This window comes from Danio rerio, chromosome 19, assembly GCF_052040795.2.
Source record: "Danio rerio strain M-AB ecotype USA chromosome 19, GRCz13ab, whole genome shotgun sequence".
Lineage (NCBI taxonomy): Eukaryota > Metazoa > Chordata > Actinopteri > Cypriniformes > Danionidae > Danio > Danio rerio.
Window position 1 is genome coordinate 6,259,856 of NC_141039.2, and position 26,504 is coordinate 6,286,359.

The window sequence follows — 26,504 nt, forward strand, 5'->3', positions numbered from 1 at the left end:
GCTACAACATGTCAGTTACTCAAACATTCAAACAGCTGCGCTGAACGACGGTTATTGACCGTTAAGGAAAATATTCGCTTGTTGTTTGCTAATGTTTTACTATAGGTTAGGTCCGCAAGACGCTTTCATATTTAGGGCAAAATGGCGCGAGGGAAGATGTGCTTGCAGTCTATTCAGACTCCCAATGCGACTTTTTGAGGTGCACTACGGTACAGCAGACTGAGGGGTGTATACATCCACGACGTGTTTCAGGCGAGAAAGGGGTGACTGTTCGTTTCTAAGCAGTTGTTCTGGGGGGACTTCTGCATGTTTAACACTATTTTGGGAGGTGGGAAGAGGAAGAATGAAAGAGGTCTTCCAACGGAGCGGTCGTAAACATGAACGGTGCCCTGTACATTTCGTTTTTCCAAGGTCAGCTGGAGTCCGCACTGGAGCAGGTAGTGCAGCTCGCCGTTCAGGAAATCACCAAGACTGTTGGGGCCACTTTGAATTCAATGCTATTGGAAACGGCCACCAAAGAGCAGGAAAATCAGCGTTTGAGGGCGACCCTGCAGTCTCGGGAGCAAGCATACGGCGGTAACGGGAAAAGCAATGCGGCTAAAGGGAAAACAAACACGAATGATGGAACAAAGCAACACACCCCCAGTCGGAGCCCTGAATGTGGCGTTCAGTCTGAGACGCTCAGGCGTGAACAGAAAGAGCGAGCAGTTGGTAAGGTTATTTGAGTGTAAGGTGTGCTTAATATTGAATCCTGTAGGATGAATCTTTCATTGAAGCGCCCATCTTCGCGATACAGGTCTGCCTCGATGGCTTGCTGCGCAGTGACGAGGTTTCTAAAAACAAGGGTAAACACCATTTTGAACGGAAGGAGGAAGTCATAATAAACTTAGACCCATGCATTTCGGTTTCATGATTGGTGGTTCAACGCACATTTGTTTCAGAAGCATGGCACTAATGACCCTGCAGTAAACCCCGACTATGGGAAAATCCAGTTTTAGATAGTATTGGATGTTTTTTATGTGGTTGACCAGTCATCATGTTCTCAAAACCCAAATTAAGCTGTTTTTCTGATGGTCTTAGATGGTCCATCACCTTGCACCAAGTTATGACCTTAGACTTGTAAGAAAGGCATGCAGGGATTTCAGGCATTTCAGAGAAATTTAAGGCCCTTAAAAAGTCTTAAATGCTGTTTTACATTGTCTTACATTTTGTATAGTTTTGCATTATACAACTTCTAGATGTATGACAAAGTTTGCCTTAATTTAATCTGCCAATTATGTAGTGCTGTGTGTGGTTTTTAAATTATATATATTTAATTTATTTAAATTATTATATATATATATAATTAAATGCATCACTGCATTGAAGAGAAAAAAAAACTAACAAATGTTAGGAAAGAGAGAAAAATATATTTACAAAGCCTCAATCATTAAGAAAAAGATTATCATAAGCTTTAAGAAATGCATTATTCTTAATAAATTTAAGAGATTCAACGATTAATACATTTTAGCATGGAAAATATTAAGTCTAGGTATTGTCTTAGGAACTAATTTTTGTGTATAAAATGTACAATGTAACACAAAAACGTTAATAATAAGATCAAGAACATGATCAGTACCTGAAAAGTACAGAAATAAATCTTTTGTAGGCAAATTTAAGCTGTGCAGTTTATGAAATCCCTAAAATCCTGCTAGATTTGACATCACATTGCTTTGTGTACTGTTGTAACTAAGACAACACTGTTATTCCTGCTTTTCTTTAGGCACCACCTACTTTACTGTAAGTTGTCCCCAATTTTACTGGTTGAAACCTAAAGTGGCGATGAGGTCTTAAAATATATGAAAAGGGTCTTTTAAGGTATTGAATTTCACTCTCGAATTCCTGTATATACCCTGATTATACTAGTTAGTTACAATTATGAGCAGCTAATCACATTTCAGTGATTTTATTTGCAAGTATAACTAATTATTGTACTAAATTTGAGTTTGTAATTAAGCTTAATTCAATTCAGTTAATCTTTTGTATCTATAGTGCTTTTACAGTGTAGATTGTGTGAGAAATAGAGAACAATAGCCCAAAATATTTCCACTACACCAGAGGAAGTGTGCAATTTTGCATAATCGTGCTGCAGAAAAACAAGACATTGTCTCAGGCAGAATGTTATGTCTTTTGTTGAAGAGAATCATCTGATTGAAGGAAGTTTTTGATGTCTTGCCTGTGAAATGAATCTTAGTCAGCAGTATTCAGGCCTGTTGAGGCATGTATACAGAGACAGTTTGATGTTTGAGTATGGCTGACTTGTTATGACTGCAGCCAGTGGCTGGTTGGGGTGATGACGCTACTGTCGTTGAGCTGCTCCTTAGCGCTGCTTTTCATACTGCGGTGACGGTAGCCATGGGGAGGGTGCCTTTGCATTACATTTTAGCCAATGATGGTGGCTGGAGGAAGCCACACCTACCAAACCCTGCGGAGGGTATCTATGGTTGGGGTTTGAGGGGGGGGGGGAGTATCTTGGGAGCTTTCATCCTACATAAGCAGATACTGCAGCCAAATAACAAAGGAGACCAGTGATCCGCTTTACACGTCAACATGGCTTGGAAATGCATGCAAAGTCTTTCTTTTTCAGATATGAACTTCATGGTTTTGTTTAGATACACCAATAGAGTCTAAGGAATTGTATTTGCGCAGTGTTGAATGGGTTAATCTCTATTTAATCCTGCAGTGTTCTTGAAGGTAACATCTGGGCTGAAGAGTAAGGATGTCCTACTGACCTAGAGCCAGCGGGAGAGTTTCAGGTCATTTGAGACCACTGTTGCATTGCCACTGTTGATGGCTTGCAAACAAAAAAAACCTCCCCCTAATGTATCACATTCACTACAACACTAGATTTTGGGTTAACCAAATTTCCTTGAGCTCTGCTTGACCTAGTCCTTGTATGACGTGTATTCTGTGACGTCTTTCTTAAAAAACGCAAATCAGCACAACATTCAAAATTGCAACGCTGCAGTCCTGCAGATTTAACGTTTGTATTGTTTTTTATGCAGCTGAAGGGGTGGTCACACTACACCTTTTGTTCTGTTGACTTCCATTCATACACACGTGAATGCAGAAGAGTGCAATTGCAAGCTCATGTGAAAAAATTCCACATTTCGTTGCATTCCTGTGTGGTGAGCTGTGAATTGTTATCACGTGAAGCTGTGTGACCAATAGAGGATAGACACATCATTGCATGACCTTTAAGCTAGGTTAAACACATGCATTAAAAAGCATCATAGAAAAGTCAATTTTTTTATTTTTAGTTTTGCATTTAATATGAATAAAATTGAGTTATTATGTACAATTTATGTTTGTAAAAAGAACATGATGCCGTTGAACAAATTTTGCAGACTTAAAATTTGGATTACGTGCTGTCGTTTTCCCTTTAGTTTATTCATTTAATCACATTTACAGCTTCTTGCAAATTTTCTGTAGATGAACATATACTGTATATGTAAATTATATTAAATTTAACATAATTTCCTGTTAAATTTTAATTCCTTTAATTTTTCCCCCACAATTTAAGATTAGGAGAAATTATATTTTTATAATAACACATTTCTAAAAACAATAGTTTTAATAACTAATATGTAATAACTGATTTCTTTTATCTTTGCCATGATGTCAGTATATAATATTTGACTAGATATTTTTCAAGACACTTGTATTTAGCTTAAAGTGACATTTAAAGGCTTTACTATGTTAATTAGGCAAGTCATTGTATTATGATGGTTTGTTTTGTTGACAATTGAAAAATATATTACTTAAGGGGGCTAATAATATTGACCTTAAAACAGCTTTTATTCTAGCCAAAATAAAACAAATAATACTTTCTCCAGAAGAAAAAATATTATAAGAAATACTGTGAAAAAATTCCTTGGTCTGTTAAACATCATTTGGGAAATGACGAAAACTTCATAGTAGAGCAAATCATTTTGACTTCAATTATGTAGTCAATTGTAGATATTATGTAGCCATGTGCTGGTATAAGTTCTAACTTCTGACAGTTTGATAATCTTGGATAAAAATATCACAGTATTGTGATCAATGCTCTAAAATAAGTTATTTTTAAATGTCTGGGTAAAAAAAAAAGACTCATTTTTTTCTCATTTTTTCTCGTTTTATTTTAGGAAACATTTTTAATAGGGATGCTCCAAACTAGATTTTCGAAGCCGATACAGAGTACCAGTTCCTTGTCATGATGATCGGCCTAAAGTTCTTTGTCATGAAGATCGGCCTATATTGAGTACCAATTATGATGCTTTAAGCTGTATAATGCACAAAGCACGAATTCTACAGTTTTACAACCTTAAAGGGCTCCACAGACTATTAAAATAAAATGTCCTATTGTTGCACAAACGTGTGAGCATTTTAGTGACTTTTGCACATGCAACATCATATGTTGTAGATAAACCAGTAAAGATGACACTAGCATTTACAAACTAAAGAGGCATCGGCAGTCATTTGGAACTATAGTATCGCGATACTACAATAGTCCCGGTAAACCATGCAACCCTAGCTGATATCGATCTTCGGTCGATCGATTGGAGCATCCCTAATTTATAACATTTTGGCTAAATAATTCTGGTCTCTTCGTTGTTTTCACAAAATACAGATTTCTATACAACACTTTTAGAAAACACATTAAATACCCTTACTTATACCTTAGGAACGGTATTACAGAAAATGTTAGCCATTTTAAAACCTTGACTTTTCCAAACCGCGGTAAACCTTGAAACCGGTTATCGTCCCCAGTCTAATATTTCGTATAGATATTTTTGTGGTTGTACCGGTTAAAATGTTGGTCTGCCAGAAAGAAACCAATTTATTTTTTTTATTTTTTTGAGCATTGGAAATGAAATCAAATAGATTTTTAATGCACTTTTTAATGCTCGTCAATGATTCATTAATGCACATTACTCCATGAAAATAAAAGCTCCTGAAACTACTCTTTTTTTTTTTGATGGATGTGATGAAGCGCCTTTCAGCCTCTCCTCTGTATGATTCATGATCTATTCAATTGCCAGAGGACAGTCAAGTTATGCCCTACAATTCTTTTCATTGAATATCCCATTTCACTCTGCAGTTCATCATTTTACTAAAGTAAAATGGGTCATGAATGTCATTTCATGTTGTCTAGACAGTACTGCGCATTTTAAGCATTAGTGTCAGTTAGGGTGGAAAATAGCCAAGAGTTTATTAAAAAAATCTTATCACACATTTTTTATTATTAACTGCTGCAGGAATCATATATCATAATTGTTTGCAGTATGTATATCCCAATAAAACCTATATATATGCATTTGCAGATGCTTTTTTAAATATTTCCCAAATTATGTTTAACTGAGCAAGTAAGAATCAGTGTTAAAAAAAAACCTCTTTCAGTTAAACAAATATACAGGGGGCTAATAATTTTGGAGGGCTAATAATTCTGACTTCAAATGTATATGTATGTGACACTTGGTAATATAACATGCACAATTTGCTCTAAAGTAAAGCATTTGGTGGAGTTTTTAGATTTGGCTCAAAATGGGCTCCATACAGTCAGTGAGGAATGGAGTGGACTGCATGCTGTGCATTTTAAAGGCCTCGCTGCTGCAGGGAGGTACATTTTATACAAGGTACAAGATTGCGTCTAACTCAAAATTCAGACCTGCAGTACTTGCTTCCCATTTGATTTCATGCCAAAGACTGGCACAAGCTGAAGTGCTGAGGAAATTACTGAGGGATTAGCTACGATTCCTCCTCTCCCCAGATTTTGGATTCTAAACATTTAAACTTGAAGGCATTGTTTAGACATAAATAAATAAAAATTAAAAAAAGCTTTCTTCACCCTCTGGCCAGTATCTTAGGTGCATTGTTAGGTGTTGCACAGGTTCAATTATGTTTGCCTTTATTTTTTTTCAAAGTGCCTTTAGCTATGTTTCCATTCACCTATATCTATTCACATTTTGGAGTCTATATATTAGTTGAAGTCAGAGTTATTAGCCCCCTGTTTATTTTTTTCCCAACTTCTGTTCGGTAATTTGGCAAATCATTGTATAATGATGGTTTAATCTGTCGACAATCAAAAAAGAACAAAGGGGCCTAATAATATTGACCGTAAAATGTTTTTTTAAAAGTTTAAAACTGCTTTTTATTCTTGCCGAAATAAAACAAATGAGACTTTCTCCAGAAGAAAAAATATTATAGTAAATACTGTGAAAAAATCCTTAATTTGGGAACTATTTAAAGAGAAAAAAAAACACAGGAAGGAGTGCTAAGATTAAAAATACATTTTGAAAATGTGCATAAACTTGTATGAGGACAACCGAGTAAAATAAACATTTTTATCTGATAAGAAAAAGTGGACAAACTATGATGGAAACACTTTTTCTGAATGAAGTCCAGCTACACATCAAAAATTGCATGTAATTTTTGTTTTACTGATCATGTGATGACAAAAAAAAAAGACTCAACTGGATGGCATTTTGCATTGCATTATAGATGGCATTAATGTTGTTTTGGTCATTCTAAAATCTTTCAGTTAGTGTCTGTCGTCTGTTATAACCTTCCACACTGTAAAATATCTCTTGGGTGTTTCAATATTTTGGAATTCACAAGTGTTTTCCACTTATTTAAGGTTGTGTAATGATCTCTGTCGACTTTTGACGTTGAAAATTCAACTGTACAGTCTAACAAAGTAATTTTTTATTGGCATTTTAGTAGTTTGAATTAATGTATACAAAATAATATATAGAGATAGAGAAATAAGTTTGTAAAATAACAGAAAATGTACTGGCTGTTTATTACAGTTTTGTAGCGTAATATACAACTCCAGCCCTAGACAATATATCACTTTCAACTATTAATGTTAATAAAAATCACTTTTTCAAAATTTTCAATGTTAAAAATTGTTAGAAAGAACAAGGTTCCATAATGCAATTCGAAAGCATAAATAAATAGGTAAAAATAAAAACATCAATCACAAAATACAGGAAGCCGCTATTTTACGAATATTTAGAATGCACTTCGAAAAGCCACCGCTCTTTCATGGTTTCATTTTTGTCCTTCATGCACAAGTTATTTATTACATAAGAAAAATAGTTCCACAGTGGCTTCTCAAAATTTGACATTTGTAAAAATTTGACATCAATTTGTTGTTTGTCTCATTGGATATGATGCTTTATTCACAAAAACACTATTTCAGTTTTACGCATAAGTGTAATTCGCATCTTTAGAATAAAAAAAAAAACTTTTGGCTTGAATTTATTTGATCACTGAAAAATGTTGTCTGAGCTAAAAAAAAACCTTAACAGAAACTCCTTTTATTTTTTTCTGGAAATATTATTTATGTACCATGCAATAATCTATTATCATCGTAAAAAGGAACTCAATTCAATCTTCATAGTCCACAAACCCCATTTTGAAAATCGCTTATTTGATAATCATAAGTATTAAAACATTAATATTGCATTGTCACTGTGGTTCAGTGGTTAGCACTGTCGCCTCATAGCAAGTAGGTCTCTGGTTCAAGTCCCGGCTGGGCCAGTTGGCATTTCTGTGTGGAGTTTGTATGTTCTCTCTTGGTTTCCTCTAGTTTCCCCCACAGTTCAAGCACATGCACCATAGGTGAATTAAATAAATTAAATTGGCCGCAGTATATGAGTGTGAATTCATGTGAATGTGAGAGTGTATGGGTGTTTCGCAGTACTGGGTTGTGGCTGGAAGGGCATCCGCTGCGTGAAAAATGCTGGGATAATTGGCGGTTCATTCCACTGTGGCGACCCCTGATAAATAAGGGACTAAGCTGAAGGAAAATGAATGGATGAATGTTGCAATATAGGCCAGGCTTAAAATATACACTGTAACAGCAGCACCTGCTCCATCTCTCCATCAAGAGGAACACATCCATAGTGGCATTTTTCTTCGATTGCTTCACATCTTGACATAGCGTAATTGAGGCTTTAAATCTGAACTTTTCTCGCTGAAAGTAAAGAGCGAAGCAAATTGGTGTGATTCTCATAAATGTCATCCAGCCGTCTTATTTTGTGCAGTTTGCCACAGCAGTGCAGAAAAAGAGATTAGAGCTCCTCCAGGCAATAACCACCTGTTTTTGTCACAAGAAATAGACAGATGGCTTTTTTCACGGAGTAAATGTATCATAATGTTCGCTGTTTTGTCTCCATTTCAAGGTCAGTTGAAATCCGTCATGGAGCACGTGCTGGAATTCGCAGTTCGTGAGCTGACCAAAATTGTGGAGGACAGTTTCGACGACCTGCTCTTGGAGTTCACCAAGAAAGAGCGGGAAAACCACACCTTGAAAGAACAGCTACAGGACAAGAAAGTAGTGGAGGACAATAAGGCTGTTACTGTGGAAACGGAAGATCAGGATAATGACTCTGCTTCTCCGAGCAGTTCCAAAGTGGAAAAGCAAGAGTCGAAAAGCCTCCAGGACCAATCGCCCAAAAAAGAGTGGGAAAAGGAGCAGACTGAATCCACCAACGGTACAAACAGTCTTCTCTAATGTTCGATATTAAGAATGTACGTAAACTACAGTTTAAGAGTTAAAGGTCGGGAAGTTTTGAAGAGTTTTTTTTCACAGGTGCAGCATTTTAGTTAAACATGCTGTAAAATAGTAATATAGCTTCTTTTAAAAAGTGCTGGGCAATGATTATTTGCATCCAAAATAAAAGTTTGTGAAGTCTGTGAAAAAATCACACCTGAGCAATTCACGTGACTTCATTCTTCATATGAGAGGCATCTTTAAGCTGGCCTCACCAAAAAAGCCTTTTATATCAAGTATTAAATACATTTCAGTAGTTCAGCACTTTTTCCTTGTGTCATTCCATCGTTATTACACAACCACTCCATGTAATACAACCACTTATAACGTGCAAATAATCATTGCCCAGCTCAAATTTTAAATAATTACAATTTACTTGACATAATTACTTGACATAACTGCTTTCTTTTGTCATCTAAATAAATGTAATGTATTCCTGGGATGCAAAGCTGAAATTTCAGCATCATTTACTGTCACGTGATCCTTTAGAAATCATTCTAATATGCTATGTAGTAGTAATAGCAGTCATTAGTGTCACTTTTAATCAATTTAATACACCCTTGCTGAATAAAATTATTTTCACAAAGAAAAGAAAAACCTCTGGATTCAAGTTAGATAAAATTGCTCCTGATCAAATATGTCTGCTGGGAATGTTGTTATTTCATTTATTCATAAATAGCATTTGCTGTCTGCTTCTGTTTTCCCTGGCAATTACTTTTACTACTTTAAAGGGAAAAATTATTAAGTGATACATTGTTTGAACTGCTGAGTTCCAGTTAAAATTTAGTTTGAAGTTTTTTTTTTTTTTCTGTTTGTTCCACCCTGAGACTATTACGATTAGTTTTTCGACAATTAAAAAGTGTTAAAGTCTGTAAATTCTCCAAAGACTGTGACCATGTGTTTTTTTTAAAGAGTAAACCTTTCAGTCTCAACATTGTTTGTGTGGACTTTAATGAGAGTTCTACTTTGAGCCTTTATTTGTGTTTTATTTTGGTTTATTTTGTGTTTGGCTGGTCTTGCAAATACCCTCAGAACAAATATTTTATATTTTTTGTACTCCATTTGGTTGATTTATATCTACCTGGCGCCCAGATAAAAATATTCAGGGATAAAACTTCTTATTCAGTCAGTTTCTTTAAAATTGGAGTACACCAGCGCCACAACTACCTACACTAAAAGAATAATGAAAATCAAGTCGCTGTCCCAGTGGCGTTTATATAGTGTACCTCCACATCTTTCAGTCAAATTGCTTTGATTTTAAAGATTCAACTGGCTTTTTTTATATGGCTTTTTTTACCAGCAACCTAAATAGCCTCAGAATTAAGTTCATAATGTTTCTATGTTTTGATGGGATTTTAGGCTGGACATAGAGGTGTTCTCTGTTATTTGATAGTGATTCTGTGAGTTGCAGCTATCATGAGCAGTAAAAATATACACAAACATCTTTTAAATCAAATCCAATTCACTGCCAGTTTGTCTTTGACAGAAATCACTTCCGGTAGGCTTTTATGAGAAGGTGCTTGCAATTTGCGTTGGAAGCATGTATGTGCTTAAAATAGTCTAATGACAATGACTTAATTTGAATATGTGAAAGAGAAATTGCTAAGATGGGGACTTTTCAGCCTTTTAAAACAGTATGAAACTTAATTTCCACTTTTATTGGTGTGTTGTATTGGCAAGCATGGGTTTATTGTTCCACAGACGGGGGAAAAACGCTTTATTTCTTCCCATCTGTTCTTTGAGTTTCATTCAGAATTCTATTTTTAGGCTATTATGTAAAAACAAAGCAGAACTGGCCAACAATTTGTCCCAAGACTGCTAATATTAAACAGTCTTTAAGTTTTGTATTCTGTCAGATAATGCCTGGTAGACCTCTGTGCTGAAATATTCTCTTGTTTTTGAGCTATTCATTTATTTCAACTTGAAATCAATTTGCTAATATTTCAGGAGAACTAATAATTCTGACTTTAACTGTACTATTTGTTTCCATCAGAACCAGACAAGCAAACGGTCATTGCAGTGGCTCAGGACTGGGTGCCTATCCTAGATAAAGTCTTTGGGCAGAAGTGGTGCAGTGACCTCTGGCAAATCAAAGAGGTCACCACTAGTAAGGAGCAGCACACCGGCCTGAGCTCGGGCCCCATGACTGACATGGACAGTCTTATTCGGGAGACGCTCATGCCATCTTGCCTGGCCACTCAAAGGAGGCTGGAGCTTGAGGTGGGGCAGCCGCCTTGGTTGCAGGCAGACGATATGGAGGTTCTGTCTTTATCCTCTGAAGCCCAAGGCGTTCCTGTCGTCAGCTCCACAGGTAGGCTGTGCTATGTTGATGATCAAATAACGGGTCACACCAGTTTTCATGTGTTGTCACATCATAAGAATGCCCCCCTGGCGGGCAAAACATTAGTATCTCTCACGGACCGCCAAGTCACAGGCTGAGTAATTTCTCTTTTTTTCAGCCAAAATGCTGGATATTTGTTGTACAATATGGTTTAACATTAATAACCGGCAAGGAGACACACCTAATTTGTGCTTCTACAGAATTTCTTCAGAGACAGAACATCAAGAAAGGAGACATTTACGGATTTGTGCCGAATGGTAGCATCGGTGACCCAACAATAGCAATCCATGGTACCTGTCAGTTTTTTTTTTTATACACTTTCTATTCTTATTTGCAGGTCAATCAGTGCAATTAAAGAGTAAATTGAAATGCATAGTATAAATAGCAAAAGAGATTTCCCTACCATCAAATATCCATAAGAAATCGACGGCAAATATAAGAGCAGACACTTACGTGCTATAACGCCATCACCAATGACTACATCGCTGAGAAATATCCAGAAGATAACGTAAGTTATAAGAATGGGAGCTCTGACAGAGATATGAGTGTTTTAAATGACTGAAAAATGGATGTGGGTGCAGTACATGGATCTCAAGTGCCCACAATTTGCAGTTTGTGGGCATATCTCGGGTCTGTTGAAATGTGATCCAAATATTCATAGCTTAAAACAGATAGAAATATGATCAGATTGTGCTGCATTTCTGTGGAGATCCCAGTGTAGGTGCCATTACAGTCTTGGCACAGTTCACGTGACTTAAAAATTATCAATTGGGCAGGATCAGGCCGTCTGTCAGGCCAGTTTGTTTGTTGTGTTCCACATGTTACCTCTTGTTGAATTAGGGCGCACTCACACTATGCTATCCGAACCATGCCCAGGTGCCTTTACCGGATCGTTTGAGAAGTGTGAGTCCTCTGAATCGGACTGAGGTGTGGTTCAGTTGGCCGGGCCTGCCCCGGTTGAAAAAGGTGTGCCAGAGCGCGGTTCACTCGGGCTCAGGCGCAGTGCACTTGTAGTGTGAGTGCAAAGCCCATCTGAGCCAGAAACTGAAGACGAGGCGTGACTTTCAAGGGACTGTTTCATATGGATTTATGAATCATTCCTTCTGTTCAATGAACACAAACTGTCGCAGTTTACTAAAGAGGCAAACCCCTCACTGCACGACAGGTGCACCTTCAGCAAACCTCCTAATACCTGCAGAATGAATACTTTGATTATTTATATTTTATTTATTAAAAGTGGCCAATCTTTTCGGCGAAATATTTGAATGCATAATAAATGACTAAAATGATATAACTAAAGAAATCTCCACTGTGCTGAGCGAGAACGCTTCTCTTATGTTAAACTGAACAGCGTAGCATCAATGACGTAAGCGTGCTCGGGCTCAGATGCAATGTGAGTGCCGGCCGTCAGGTGGAGAAGGGAAGGGGGACAAGCGTGCTTTGGCAAGGTTCAAGGCAACTGTACATAGTGTAAGCACGCCCCTAGTGTCACAACTTGGCCTGATTAAGCACGTGTCAGACATTGGCAAAAGAGTACTTTAATTGGTTGTTTGGCATCGAATCAGAGCGTGAGATCAAAAACGTGTGAAGTGATGTAACCAAATAAACCGTTCAAGTCAAGGGGAAACGCAAAGAAACAATTGTATTGTAGTTTTGATGCTTTTGTCAAATATTTGCAACCGGTCAATCTACGTTCATACTCTCACCTATGGTCATGAGCTTTGTGTCATGACTGAAAGGACAAGATTTTGGATATACGAGGCAAAAATGAGTTTCATTCGCAGGGTGGCAGGGTGCACCCTCATAGATAGGGTGAGGAGCTCTGTCACCCGGGAGGAGTGCTCCTCCACATCGAGAGAAGTCTGCTGAGGTGAGTCGGGCATCTGTTTCGGATGCCTCCTAGACGCCTACCTAGGAAGATATTCCAGTCATGTCCCATCGGCAGAAGGCCAAGGGAAGACTCAGGACACGCTGATGGGACTATATCTCTCAGCTGGCCTGGGAACACCTCTGGATCTCCCTGGGGGAGCTGGAGTAAGTATCTGGGGAGAGGAAAGTCTAGGGTTCTCTCCTAAGACTGCTGCCCCTGCGACCCGGCCCCATGAAAGCGGATGAAAATGAATGATTTGCACAAGCAAATCTTTTCGTGATGAGTGACAAGTACTGTAAAAGTGGTACTGAACACTTTTTTGTAAGTGTGCATCACTAGTTCTAGTTTTCCTTTGTGGAATTTTGGTCGGCTGCCTTCTGTTTCATATGTTCACACACAGCTTTTTGGTCCTGATGCAGCTGATCTTGCACATTAGCTTGTTGTGTCCTAGGCTTAATACATCTAAAATTTGAACGCATATCAATGTTTCCTTCTTTTTTTTTTTTTTTTTTGCATAGGTGATGACTCTCAAATCAGATCCCCTTCAATGTTGCAAAGACTCCTGACACTCCCTTCCCAGTTGCTTGAGGATGACGATGAGTCAATGGATGCTGCTCCAAGTGTAGAAGCGTCCACGGAACCAGCCGATTCACAAAGCAGCAAAGGCCCAAAGAGTAACCAGAAGAGAAAGGAAGAAGAGAATGAAGATGAGGAGGACGACGAAGATGACGACGAGGCCACGAACAGATGCGAGTCCTCGAAACACAAAGGTAGGAGGAAATCCCATGCTTGCAAAGAGTGCGGGCGAAAGTTCAGTCGAGCACATCTTCTCAGAGCTCACCGGCAAACACATGAGGAGACGCCTAACCAGTGCCCACAATGCGGAAAGAGCTTCTCCCAGTCATCGAGACTCCAGGCTCACTTACGAACGCACACGGACAAAATCATGTAATCGGGGAATTTAGGAAATGAATTGAAAAAGGGAATGTTTGTTGTAATTTGGTCGAGACGGTAAATTTCATTTCAAGTTCTGCTAAAGAAAATGCAAAGCTTGTAGCCTTTTTTTGTTAGTTTGAAGGTACTCTGAGGATCTTCAGATGCTTTTTACCTTCATTTCAGTTCCCTAATTTTAGGGATTCAAATATCAACTGAAGAAACAACAAATGTCAGTAACGACAAGCTGTGTACGCATTGTAAATATCAAAGTAGGGCTGTACAGATCATCAGAATAAGAATCGAAGACTTTTTTTCATTAAGTGTGATTTTTCTTTTTCGTAACACAAGGTTTCAAAGACCTGTGTAAATATTTCAAACATAATATGAAGCTGTTGTGTAACAGAAGAGGAGCGCAGTTGTTACGTCTCTTGTAGCATGCTGGTGTTGTTTTTTCGTTTAACAAAGTTTTGAATGTGATCGAACAAACCAGAGTTAGTGTAACGCGTCTCCTGCGATCAAATCGACCATCTTTTTTGACTTTGAACTCAACATGAAATACCTCTTACGTTTTGATGTCATACTGGATTTTTTGGATATTTTTCATCAACCTGTCACAATGGATGGAAGATGGCGTACAGATTTTTAAAATGCACAATAGTCAACATTGCATGACGTGCACAACCAAGGAGCAGTTTGCAAGCAGGATGAAGAGAAAAGTTCATTTGAAAGAGACTTCAAGTTCCTAATCCTTCACCATATTCACAAAGAGGATCTGACTTTTCTGGTATCCTCGACTAGAGTAGCGTCTTCCTGTACTGATTACGTGTAGTGTTTGCTCTACATCTTGAACTTGGAGTAATGCTCAGTTGTTGATATGTTGTTTTTTTCCAGTGTCAATGGCATATATCTGAATATGGAGTCTTCCATATGGAAGTAGTTACCATTTCTAAAATGGCGGATGGTCCCTATATGTACACCTTATATCGACGGGAACGGTAACAGCGGATTCCCACTTGTTATGCACATTCCCGATCTCGACCCTGAAGTTTTTACAATATCCCTGCCAGTAATAAGCATGATGGGGAAAAAGTACAAGATGTTGCTCTCACTTTTTGGATCAATACCTCATCGGTGGGATCATATCTTTTGGGACTTCTGCAATATTAGAAGTTAAGATCCGAATCAAAAAAGTTTACAAAATGGAACGGGACCGGCTTTTGGCCTACACATTATTTGACTGTGCATTTAAAAATGTGGCTTATTTTTTTTTTCGTTTTATGCTATCTTTTGTCCCCATAGGAAGGTACCAAGAACTTGCAACCCAAAGATTACAATGAAGGGAAACCTTTTTTCGACCACATGTACTTTTTTATTATTATTATTATTACTATTATGGGCCATTACATGTTACATCATGACTCTTAAGCTTTTTTTGTACTGAGTATCTTCATTAGTAGATTATAATGAAGTATGTCATCTTTTGCTAGTGCCTAGATTTAACCGTTCTATAAGCCGATTAGCTCATAGTTTAGCACCCTACCTTTTGTTTGGATACTAATTACTTTATACTTGTGCTTAGTGCTCAGTTCTAGATTTTCTTTAACTGCGTAGTCAGTGATGATTTCCTTGTAATTACAAATGTTAATAAAAAAAATAAAAAAAACGTATAGATGAGCATAGAAACGACAGCCAAAAAAATTTAACAAATGTTTTCTTTCGTGGCCAGAATGACATTGAGTAAATGACAACTGGTTAGATTAGTAAAGTCTAAATTACTCTAGAGTTGTTGGAACTCAACAGGGACTGGTTATATTAGTTAAGCCCAAAGTATTCTTCTGTTTTTTTACGCGTACGTGAGGTAGATTTATAAATCCCAATAGCTGTGTTTTCATTGTTACTCCTCAAATTGCATTAAAACTTGGACGACACTTCATCTTTTAACCATAATAACTGTAATAATAATAACGGCTAGTTCTGTAGCTTTGAAATACATAAAAAAAAATCCATCATTATGACTTAAGACGAGAGAAAATAAACTAAAATGTTTTAGTTTTGTGTAAATATGGTATATGCACACAGACTTTTAATTTCAACCTGCCAGCCTCAGGGCTTCTGGTCAACTGCCATTCCATTATACAATTGCCATGTTTAAGGTTTGATTTCTTTAAAAGTCATTGATCTTCACTGCCTGATAGATATATGATATAAAGTGGGCCTCAGACTGGACAAGAAACACTGCATTAAAATCCATCTCCCCCTGGCATGTCTTTAAAATATTTTACCCCAATATTTTCAAGAGTTTCTGCTCTCGTCTGCTGATTTTGATTAGTCTCTTTCTTCTCGTTTTACACTTGAACAACTAAATGAATGCTTAAGTCTATTAAACTGAATGTATTGTAATTATATTATTACAAGATTGATGCTGTAAAAGGAGCCTTATGAAATTAAAAATAGTCAGAATAAACTTTCACTGAAAGTTTATCATTGGCTGAATAACACTATCTGTGCATAGAGCCCATAGATAACGTAAACAAAGCTCTAGAAGAAGCTGTTTACACTTTTTATCTTAAAAGCAAGTACACTTTTTTTGTTATGGTTATGCCTGGGTAGCCAGTTAAGTTTCAGTTTGATCACTCTTTGTTGTCATGGAGCAGCTGAGCTTTCTTGATGGTAGCTAAAGTCCAGAATTGGTGCAAACTGAACTGAAACTTAACTGGCTAGCCAGCTAATCTGCCGTCATGGTACAGACCCTTGCTGTTCACACTACTCCGGCATCTTCGACCCATGAAAATGGAGCATTTTGAAAATGCAGAAGACTCCATTTTAGTTTCGAAATGACGGCGATCATTTCAGTATAGATGCAAACTTTTGATAATCGAAGTTTGGCTATCCACAGTCACTCACTGACTGGTATTCTGGACTTGCGTATCATTCCCTGATTGATCAGGTGCTTTTAATATGATCGTTACAAAAGCAGTTCAGTTTTGACACCTTTCGGGTCAAATTAAGTGAAAAACTAATTGCTTATGTGCTGTATGGATAGAAAAATCCTACTGGAGGCTCACCATACTGTGCTTGGGGCAATTTGCATCACACACACACTGTATGCATACCCTAACGCATTGTTTCCTAACCACATTCCTGGAGGACCACCGCCACTGCAACTTTTGGATGTCTCTTATGTCAGGTCTTTCCGACTCTGCTAATGAGCTGAAGATCTGAATCAGGTGTGTTTGGTTTAGAACTTTAGAACTTTGGTTCGAAATCGCCTACTACTCAGTAGGTACTGCATTTGAATTTAAATGTATTACTCGACCCTTTAAAAATGTACGTTCTGTACAGTATAAATGTGAGTAGGTTGAATGACCGCCGATGTACTACATCCATCATTTTGTCATAATTAAGTAACCTACCCCCCGTCAACTGAGTCGCTCCCATTCATGAATTCTCTTGCGACGCATCATGGGATAGCTAAGCATCCATCAGATTCACACTTCAGAATCTCGCCGGAAGTAGTAGGTCATCTGTGTACTTCTCACATATCGTTTTTAAATTCTATGAAATCGGACATACTACTTTGCTCGCATACTATTTTTAGCGTACTATATAGTATGGAAGTATGCAATTTCAGACGCAGCCTGGAAAATTTTGTCCTCCTCCAGGAATGTGGTTGAGAAACACTGCCCAGACATGCATATAAAAACCGAAATATACTTTGGGCTTGAGGGCATTTTCACACCTGTAGATTCTTTGCTTTGTTCCAAAGTAGATTTACTTGGATCATTTTCTCAAGGCGACATGTCTATATAGGCCAACATTAGGCAATAAAGTCACATGCGAGTAAACTTCCTTGCCTTTGGTCATAGAGACTCATCTGAACTAAAGGAAGTAAAGATCTGCAGATTTATGGTGGTTTTCTTTGCTTTTTTTTTTTTTTTTTAAATGTGGTTTAAGTAGTTCTAAAATATTAGTCCGGCCAAATTTCACATGGTCTTTTTAAACTTTAGGATAATGCATGAGTTATTCTGATAGATATTAGCAAAACTAGTTGCAGTTAATATACATAACCCATCATAAATCAGGATAGAGCATGGGTGGTTAGGTTTTATGGTTTTCTCACCACTCCATAGATTGGATTCAAGTAGGGCAAGTGACCACGGAGCAATTGTTTGGTGCAGATCTGAACACGATTGCCTTCTTTTATGCCTAAACAAACAAGCTTTTTAAAATGCACCAGGAAATGCTCTAAAAGAACAAGGTGTAGAGTTTGGTGTGTTGGCATGTACACTACCTGACAAAAGTCTTGTCGTCAATCCCAGTTGTAAGAGCAACAAATAATAATAACTTGACTTCTGAACCGCATCCCAATCATTACGAATACTACAGAAGACCTACTGGAACTAGCATGGACCCGAGATTCTCACAGAAATCAGTCAAGTTTGGTGAAGGAAAAAAATCATGGTTTGGGGTTACATTCAGTATGGGGTGTGCGAGAGATCTGCAGAGTGGATGGCAACATCAACAACCTGAGGCATCAAGACATTTGTGCTGACCATTACATGACAAACCACAGCAGAGGGCGAAATCTTCAGCAGGATAGCGCTCCTTCTCACACTTCAGCCTCCACATCAAAGTTCCTAAAAGCAAAGAAGGTCAACGTGCTCCAGGACTCACCAGCCCAGTCACCAGACATGAACATTATTGATCATATCTGGGGTAAGACGACAGAGGAATTGAAGATAAATCCAAAAAAGCTTGACGAACTCTGGAAGTCCTGCAAGATTGATTTGATTTTGAACTAAATGATCGACAAGAAGTTAAGTTATTATTTGTTGTTCCTAAAACTTGGATAGGCGACACAACTTTTGTCAGGTAGTGTATTCTAAGTCACAATAAGCAATTTAAATGAGTATTGAAGGACTTGAATTTTGCCTTTGACAGCCCCTTGTAGGCTCATCTATTTAAGAGCACCGATTAAAGTAAATTAGCATGCGAATCCATTTTGGGGCGTAGCTATTTATTCAGTTAGTATTGGCGAATGTGTGGTGTGGTTTCTTGTAAAAACGACATTGCAACTCTGTGCTGTATGTAGTGCCTGAAATTGTGTGTGCATTTGCGTCTGCAGTCGGTCATGATGGAACTTAACTGACTGGTGTTGATATCAGAAATTCATTGTTTTTTTTTATGAAGCAAAGCAAACAGAAGCCAAACAATCTGTAAAATGAGTTTGTGATGCAGTCCTTCATTCACCCACAGATCTGCATAATTCCTACAAACTTACTTGAAAATGTAGATGTTTTTAATGTTATGCATGATGATGACTTTTATCCTTTTTTTTTATAAATCTATTTGTGTATTGAAAATAACACTAGCTCTTATACCAGACCAATTGGATCATCTCTTTTTCCATGGATCATGGTCAGTAGTTTTAAGTTACTGCATAGTCGCTTTGAATTGATCTTAAGAGTTCAGCATTTGACCGGTAAATGCTTAGTATTAATTTTCTTTTCCCATTTGATTTTTCTCTTCAGTATATATTTTGCACTGTTACTCCAAACATCCATACCTCAGTTTTGTCGGTTGTCTGAAAGCATTACTTTGAAATCAGATGGGTTTTTTTGTTTTATCAGTTCATTATCTCAGGACTTGTTCATGTGATTTTAGCATATTTGGGTTTACATTCAGCAATTTTTGTCTAAATTTACAGGTCTAAATTAAAAAAGGGGGGATTGTCAAACTGATATGTGTGACTTTTCGAAAGTGCACAGCTAATTATGAACCACGTACATGGGAATTAAATGCTAAATCTTGTCAGTGTTGCACAACATTTCGGTCAGTGATGGTTACAAAAGGGAAGTTGTGTATATTTGTATTTTTGATTGGATGATTTTGTGAATGCCTGTTTTTTGAAACAACATTTGATTTCAATTTTTTCCCCCCCAAAAAAGGTGATTTTTTTTTTTTTAATCACTGAAATGTCTTTTAATGTGACTGGAAGTAGTTGTACATTTGAATTATGGCAATACATTAAAAGGTGGGAAAATGCAACTGTTACATTGTTCATTTTTATTTTAATTATTGAAACGGTCTGCTACATTAGGATTGGTCGTTTGTCTATATCTTTTCAATTCAATTCAAGATATAATTTGTTTATTGTCATGTGCACAGTAAGGAAACCCGTTTCCCTGTGCAATGAAATTCTTACTTTTCCGTCCACAGTGAAGTCATACACACAACATACACATCATACAGGACATACACACACACACACATATATATATATATATATATATATATATATATATATATATATATATATATATATATATAAACAAGTATACATACAAACAAGTGACAGAAGTATAATTATGAAATGTAAATATATAAATATCTATGAATGTAAACAATATAGAATACTGATTGTAGATTATTAATGAAAACATATGTAAACAGCGTATTGTGGTTCTTAAAATTGTGCGTATGCAAAAAGTGCCTATATATGCAGTGTATTTCTGAGCTGGACAATAGCAAGAATCTTTAAGGAATAGTTTTCCTAAAAGATTGCTTCACATTTCAGGGCTCATTTTACAACTCCCCTAGAGTAAACAGTCGAGTTTTACTATTTCTGAATCCATTCAACCAATCTCCATGTCTGGCGGGAGCACTTTTAGCTTAGCTTAGCATAAGTCATCGAATCGGATTGGACCCTTAGCATCTCACTCAAATAATTCAAAGTTTTTCTGATAATTTTCCTATAAAAAGCTTGACTCTTCTGAAGTTACATTGTGTGCTAAGACCAATGGTCTATGAAAAGTTGTTTTCTAATCAGAAAAATACTTTGAATGAGAGTAAAGTTGCTTGCCATATCGACTTTAAAATCAGTAGAGTCCAGATTTAAACAGGAAAACTATTGAAACTTTTAAAAAAATTGTGAGATGCTAATGTCTAATGTCTAATTCGATTAAATGATTTATGCTAAGCTAAAAGTGCTTCTGTTAGACCCCGAGATCAGCTGAATGGATTCAAAAACGGTTTCAAGCTATTTTAGGCTTTACTCTTTTGTTGGTACATTGTGTGCTCAGACCACTGGTCTATGAAAAGAAGGTGTTTTCTAATTTGTTAATTCGCCTGTTGTTTCCATGGTGCAGAAAAACTCCTTGAAAGAGAGTAATGTTCCTTGTCATAACGACTTTAAACATAGCAACTTTTCATTTTTTTGTCTGTTTCAGTTTCATTTTTTGGCTCAGTACATGATTTAACAACAGTAGAGTGCAGATTTCAATTAAAATACTTTTGAAACGTTTTTTTTTTATTATTATTATTGTGAGATGCTAATGGTCTAATCCGATTCAATGATTTATGCTAAGCTAAGCTAAAAGTGCTTCTGTCAGACCCGGAGGTCAACTGAATGGAAACTCCAACAGTTTTAAGCTTTACTCTTCTGTGCTTACATTTGTGTGCTTAGACCTCTGGTCTATGAAAAGTTGTTTTCTAATTTGTCAATGTGCCTGTTGTTGTCATGGTGCAGAAAAATTTCTTAAATGAGAGTAACATATCTGGTCATATCGACTTTAAACATAGCAACTTTTCATTTTCTGTCTGTCTCAGTACACGATGTAACAACAGTAGAGTCCAGATTTAAATGCTAATGGTCTAATCCGATTCAATGATTTATGCTAAGCTAAGCTAATAGTGCTTCTGCCAGCCCAGGAGATCAGCTGAATGGATTCAACAACAGAAAAACTCAACGTTTAACCTTAGGGGAGCGGTAAACAGCCTATTTTCAACAACAACAACAACAAAAAAGTAGTTATTTTAAGCATGGATGCACAGATGTGCAAAAGGCAACCAATAAAATGACCCAAAGGGTTTGGCTTTTTAATAAATTCTACAGTAAAGTCCTCCAGCTAGATGCAACTTAAAAAAAAAAAGACTTCCTGTTTTATGCTATTGTGATTTGTCTAAGCAGTAACAGCTGTGTGACGCTTGCAGTTAGATCTCTATCAGTTGTGGAAATTGCTGCACACTGCAGTGTGTGAGGTGCAAAAGACGCCAATATCCAAATGCTCTTTAAAGAAAGGATTGCCCATTTGAACATTAACTTTTACCTGAGATTTTTTTTCCCTGTCAGAAACCAATTTAAAATCTGTGTAGTTTTACTGTTGTAAACACCAAAACGAGCGAGGAGTGAGTAAAGTTTTATAGATGGTGTAAAATCAGCTACTTAAATCTCCCTGTTTTAATGATGATTATTTCTTTCCTCTCAGGTCTTGCTCCCTCTTAATCTTTTGAATTTTTATTTTTTTTTTAGCCCAGTTGGCGGATCACCCAAAACATTTTTGAGTCAAAAGCAATGGGGAAAACACTTGTAAACAGCAACCTACAGTTAGAATCCCTCACCAGCCTGGTAACATCTGTCATCCTTATTTAATTCATTTTATACAACAGTTCTGTCTGGTTCTCAAATCTGATTGGCTGATAGCCGTGCAATATTCTGCAATATCAGAACTCCTACAGCCTCTTTACTCTTTGTGTACTACTCCGCCCACATACAGCCAGCAAAAAGCAGACACTACAGATCTAAAGTTTAAAAGATGCTCGCTCAGCTGTTTAACTGTCAGCTTATGATTTCAATCCGGAAGAAAGTAGTTCCTCATACAAAAGGGTTTTTGAGAATCTCCATGTTTGATTTTGTTTTTATATACACAATTATGCCATCAAACTGCCTCCCACCAGTGCCGATATACAGCCATATCGCACTGCTACTCGTGTGATATTGCTCATATATTATGTTGTCATTATTAACTTAATATTTTGCCTTATTTATGTGTTGTGCATAATCCCATTTGCACAACAGTTCTGTCTGGTTCTCGACTCTGATTGGGTGATAGCCGTGCGACATTATGCAATATCTGAACTCGTGCAGCCTCTTCACTCTTGTGTATTACTCCGCAACAGCAGATCGATAAACTCACTAGTTGGACAAATATTGCAGCTGTTGGACAACATAATGTACTTTTGAGACTTTTTACGAGAGAATGTAGTTGTTTAAAAGTAGTTTCTGCTGTTCTGACATCAGCTGCAGATGTGAATGAATGGCGGAAGAAAGTAGTTCCTCATACAAAAGGATTTTGAGACTCTCTGTAGTTGGTATATTTTTATATTTACGATTATGTCGTTAAACTGTTGTATAAATGCAAAACCAAATGAGTAGCAGTGCGATTTGACTGTATATCGTCACTGGTGGGACATTAACTGTATGCGTTCAGACCGAAAGAGGCGTCAAAGTAGCCGGAAGTCATTCATGCAGCGTGGCGCATCTTCACCAGTGTGGGCGTCAAGGACAGTTGAAATCAAGTCAATTTTATGGTAATGAGCTATGATGGGATTTAGCGGCAAGCAATCGGAATGTAGACGTCCACGCTTGAGAGGATTCCAGAGAACACTGTCACTGTAAACTTTGGTTCCGACAACAAGGATTTGATAATTGCAGTCGTCAGATTATTTGCAATTTTTTCTTACAGGAACATGCATTTAAAAAGTTACTGGCAAGTTACTGACCAATGTGCATTAATTAAAACAAAAAAATAATAATTTAAAAAAAAAAAAATATATATATATATATATATATATATATATATATATATATATATATATATATATATATATATATATATATATTATTATTATTTTTTTTTTTTGGCTGCTTCAAAATATTCCAGACATTTCGACACTCATTGGATAAGTGGAGCGAAGCCACACCACATGCAACTTGATCTTCCGTAGTTAAATAAATTTGTAAAGAAGTGCTCAACATTTTCACGCAAGAAAGCATGTTTGATGCGGGAATGTAACTGATATGATGCTGCAACGACAACTTTAAAAATACGAGATCTATATAACGAATTTTGACGCTCTCACTGCCTGGGTTGAAGGCAGACAGCCTTGTCGCCAGGGCGGCCAGAGCAACTTTTGACGCTTTCACCGCCTTCGGTGTGAACACACAGTAAGGCACTCACGCCTACCACCAGTGCCAATATACAGCAATATCGCACTGCCAATCCTGTGATATTCTTCATTTATAGGCTTTCATGCAATTAATGTATACTTGAATATTTATTATTAAAAGCTAATTTGTGCATATTCCCACTTCAAGGGGCGTAGAAACCTGGGAGGACAGTGGGGATACGTCCCCTTTACTTTTAGAGACGAGACAATTTAGAAACAGGGGATTAAGAATGTAAACCTTTGGAATTCATACAGCTACCCCCCCACACTTTTAAAATGTCCACTACGCCCCTGCCCACTTCATAACACATTTTGTCCTATTTTTAAAACAATTGTATCTGGTTGAAAATCGGTCATCTTGCATATCTAATTTACGCATCTCAATTAATCACATCATTTGTTTATTTTAGATATGTTGTTTACAATTATTGTTTGATAGATTTGCTATATTTACACTCATTAGCTACAATGTGTGTATTTCCACAGCCCCATTGTCCTTCGCAAAGGAATGCGGGTCTCCTCGTTTACATAATCATCGTTTAGTGCTAATCACGCGATATTTATTAATCCACTTCTCTCTGAAGTGCCCGAGCATTTGATGTTTAGCTTTTGTCACGAAGCTTATCCTCAGGGTGATGTATGAAGATAGCATTTAAACGAGGCGAAGAACATCTGGCAGCACAAAACACTGTTATCTTAGTCCGTGCAGATGTTTATTTCATTTCCCCTCAGAGTCCTCCGATAAAAAAAAAACGCGCATTTGTCGGAAGTAAACAAAGTAGGAGCTTAGTAAAAAGCCGAAGCTGCGCGCGCATTTACATTTTTACGACGGAAGTGGAACGGCTGAAACCCGGAGGAAAGCGACAACGGGAGTGAAAACGAAGCGGAATTAGTCAATGAGAGGGAGGAGAGAGAGAAGGAGAAGGAGTGTGTGCGACAGGGAGGCTGCTGGACGCTGGGGCCGAGGTGGACGTGGCGGGTCCGGTAGGGGTTTGATGTGGGTTTTGCTAACGGCGCGTTGACGGCCGAAAAAAAGGCAATGAACAGGTAAAAAGAAAGAGAGAAAGTCGCCGATGCGTCCTTTCAAGCTGTTTTCATCTGTTTTATCTCCTCCTAATAGGTGGTGATGAGAGTGTGCACGAACAGTCGTGCAACTCAACAACACACACGCGCTTCGGTCGCGTTTTTGCATTGTTACGCAAAGGTGAACGAGTCGACGTTTGCGTTTAAAAGTTGCAGCTGGCTCAACTTTCCCACAGCGGATCGCTCAGTTGGCTGATTCAGCTCCGTTCAGCTACAAACAAGATGGCCACTGGCTCGCGCACGCTGAAGCTGTGGCATTTTCACCCTCCTGCCTTTGTATGTTCTTCATCACCACCGCTGGAAACACCGAAGCGCGCCCTGCGTGCCGATGTACCCGCTATTCGACACCCGTTCCGTGCTCGGATCGCGCGTTCGCAGTCCCAGGTCGTCATGGATTAAACTGTTCCGATGTAGGAAAAAAAATGCTAAAGATTTATTGTGTGCAAAACGCCGCCAGATTCAAGAAAGGCAGCAGAAAAGTGCATGATGCGTGGCGAACTAGCGAAGCTGCCTTTGACTAGTTGCTTGTTTTTTTTTTTTTTGGTTCCTTCAGTTAGCTTCGACTAGATTATTTTTTATAATGCACATCTATGCTAAGCATTTATACATGTTTTTATTCAGTATTTTGAATTTCGCCGGCCTAAATTGTGCACTTTCAGACACACAATTACGCGGATGACACGACGCTGTAATTACACCAGCGCGGATCGAGCTCTTTTGTTTTGTTGCTTCATGGATTTACTTGGTTTTTATATACTTTGTGAATATCTTTTGTCATAAACCTGACGTGAACATCTGGTTGGAACGCTTATCTAATGTGTCAGGCTGACTTTGACATCCTGAGGTGTAGATGCTCGTGTCAGATTGAAGGTTTTCATGCATATTCGCTATAAGCGTGTATTAGCGTGCTGCATAGCAAATACACACCATGCGTGTCAATATGTTGTTTTGCATGAATACGTTTGTCACATGCATTCAAGAAACAGCCATTTTGGAATGACGTTTGAAGTGCATGCAAAACATCAAATGGTGTGAATTTGTTTAATTGAGCATTGTTTGGATGCTTTTGACTTGACAATATCCTGCACACGGTTCATTCAAATCATATCAGAATGATTGCGTTTGAATTCAGTGCACGGAAATGCCACATACTGATGTTTGTGATCAAAAGAATTACATGAGAATAAGTTGCAATTATGAATGAACCTAAAGCTATATACGTTATGGATTTAGATCATTTTGGAAAAATGCATTAATGCTAGTGAAAACATGACATTTATGACTGGTTTATAACAAAACTGACATGACAAACTACGTATCCCATCATGCTTTGTGGTGCATGATTAAATACACAGTAAAAGGCGTCAGTTGTGCACATTTTGTGTTTGTTTTTTTCATGATGTGCACAAAAACCTCCACTCATTCAGCTTAAATCTTTACAATCAAGCACTTTCAACTTTCTTTAATCTCAATTCCCCAAATCTACAGATAAAGCACAATCTTTATTGTTTGTAGAGTCATTTTTTTATCACTGGACCGTAGAGTAATTAAAAGAGTATATTGGAACTCTTTGCTGGTGTTGTTTTTCCTTCATCTGTGTGCCTCTGTGATTTTATTTCTGATTTTTTTAGCAGTAATTATAAATAATGTGTTAATACATGCCTATTTCTACTTCATCAGGATAT

The 26,504-nt window shown here is 37.5% G+C and overlaps 1 protein-coding gene across 4 annotated transcripts in view; it reads left to right on the top strand.

Annotated features, from left to right (window-relative positions):
- Window positions 1-251: 251 nt before the first annotated feature.
- Window positions 252-26,504, top strand: part of si:dkeyp-113d7.10 — a 28,381-nt gene continuing 2,128 nt past the window's right edge. The window contains exons 1-5 of one of the 4 annotated variants that reach the window (XM_087295311.1): window positions 252-711; window positions 8,211-8,522; window positions 10,575-10,892; window positions 11,123-11,212; window positions 13,311-13,562. In XM_087295311.1, the coding sequence (XP_087151437.1) occupies window positions 378-711; window positions 8,211-8,522; window positions 10,575-10,892; window positions 11,123-11,212; window positions 13,311-13,562 (1,306 nt within the window). In that variant the 5' untranslated portion in view covers window positions 252-377. Of the gene's footprint in view, window positions 712-8,210; window positions 8,523-10,574; window positions 10,893-11,122; window positions 11,213-13,310; window positions 19,777-26,504 lie in introns of those variants that run through there. The other 3 variants (XM_087295309.1, XM_087295312.1, XM_087295310.1) reach the window with 3 other exon arrangements.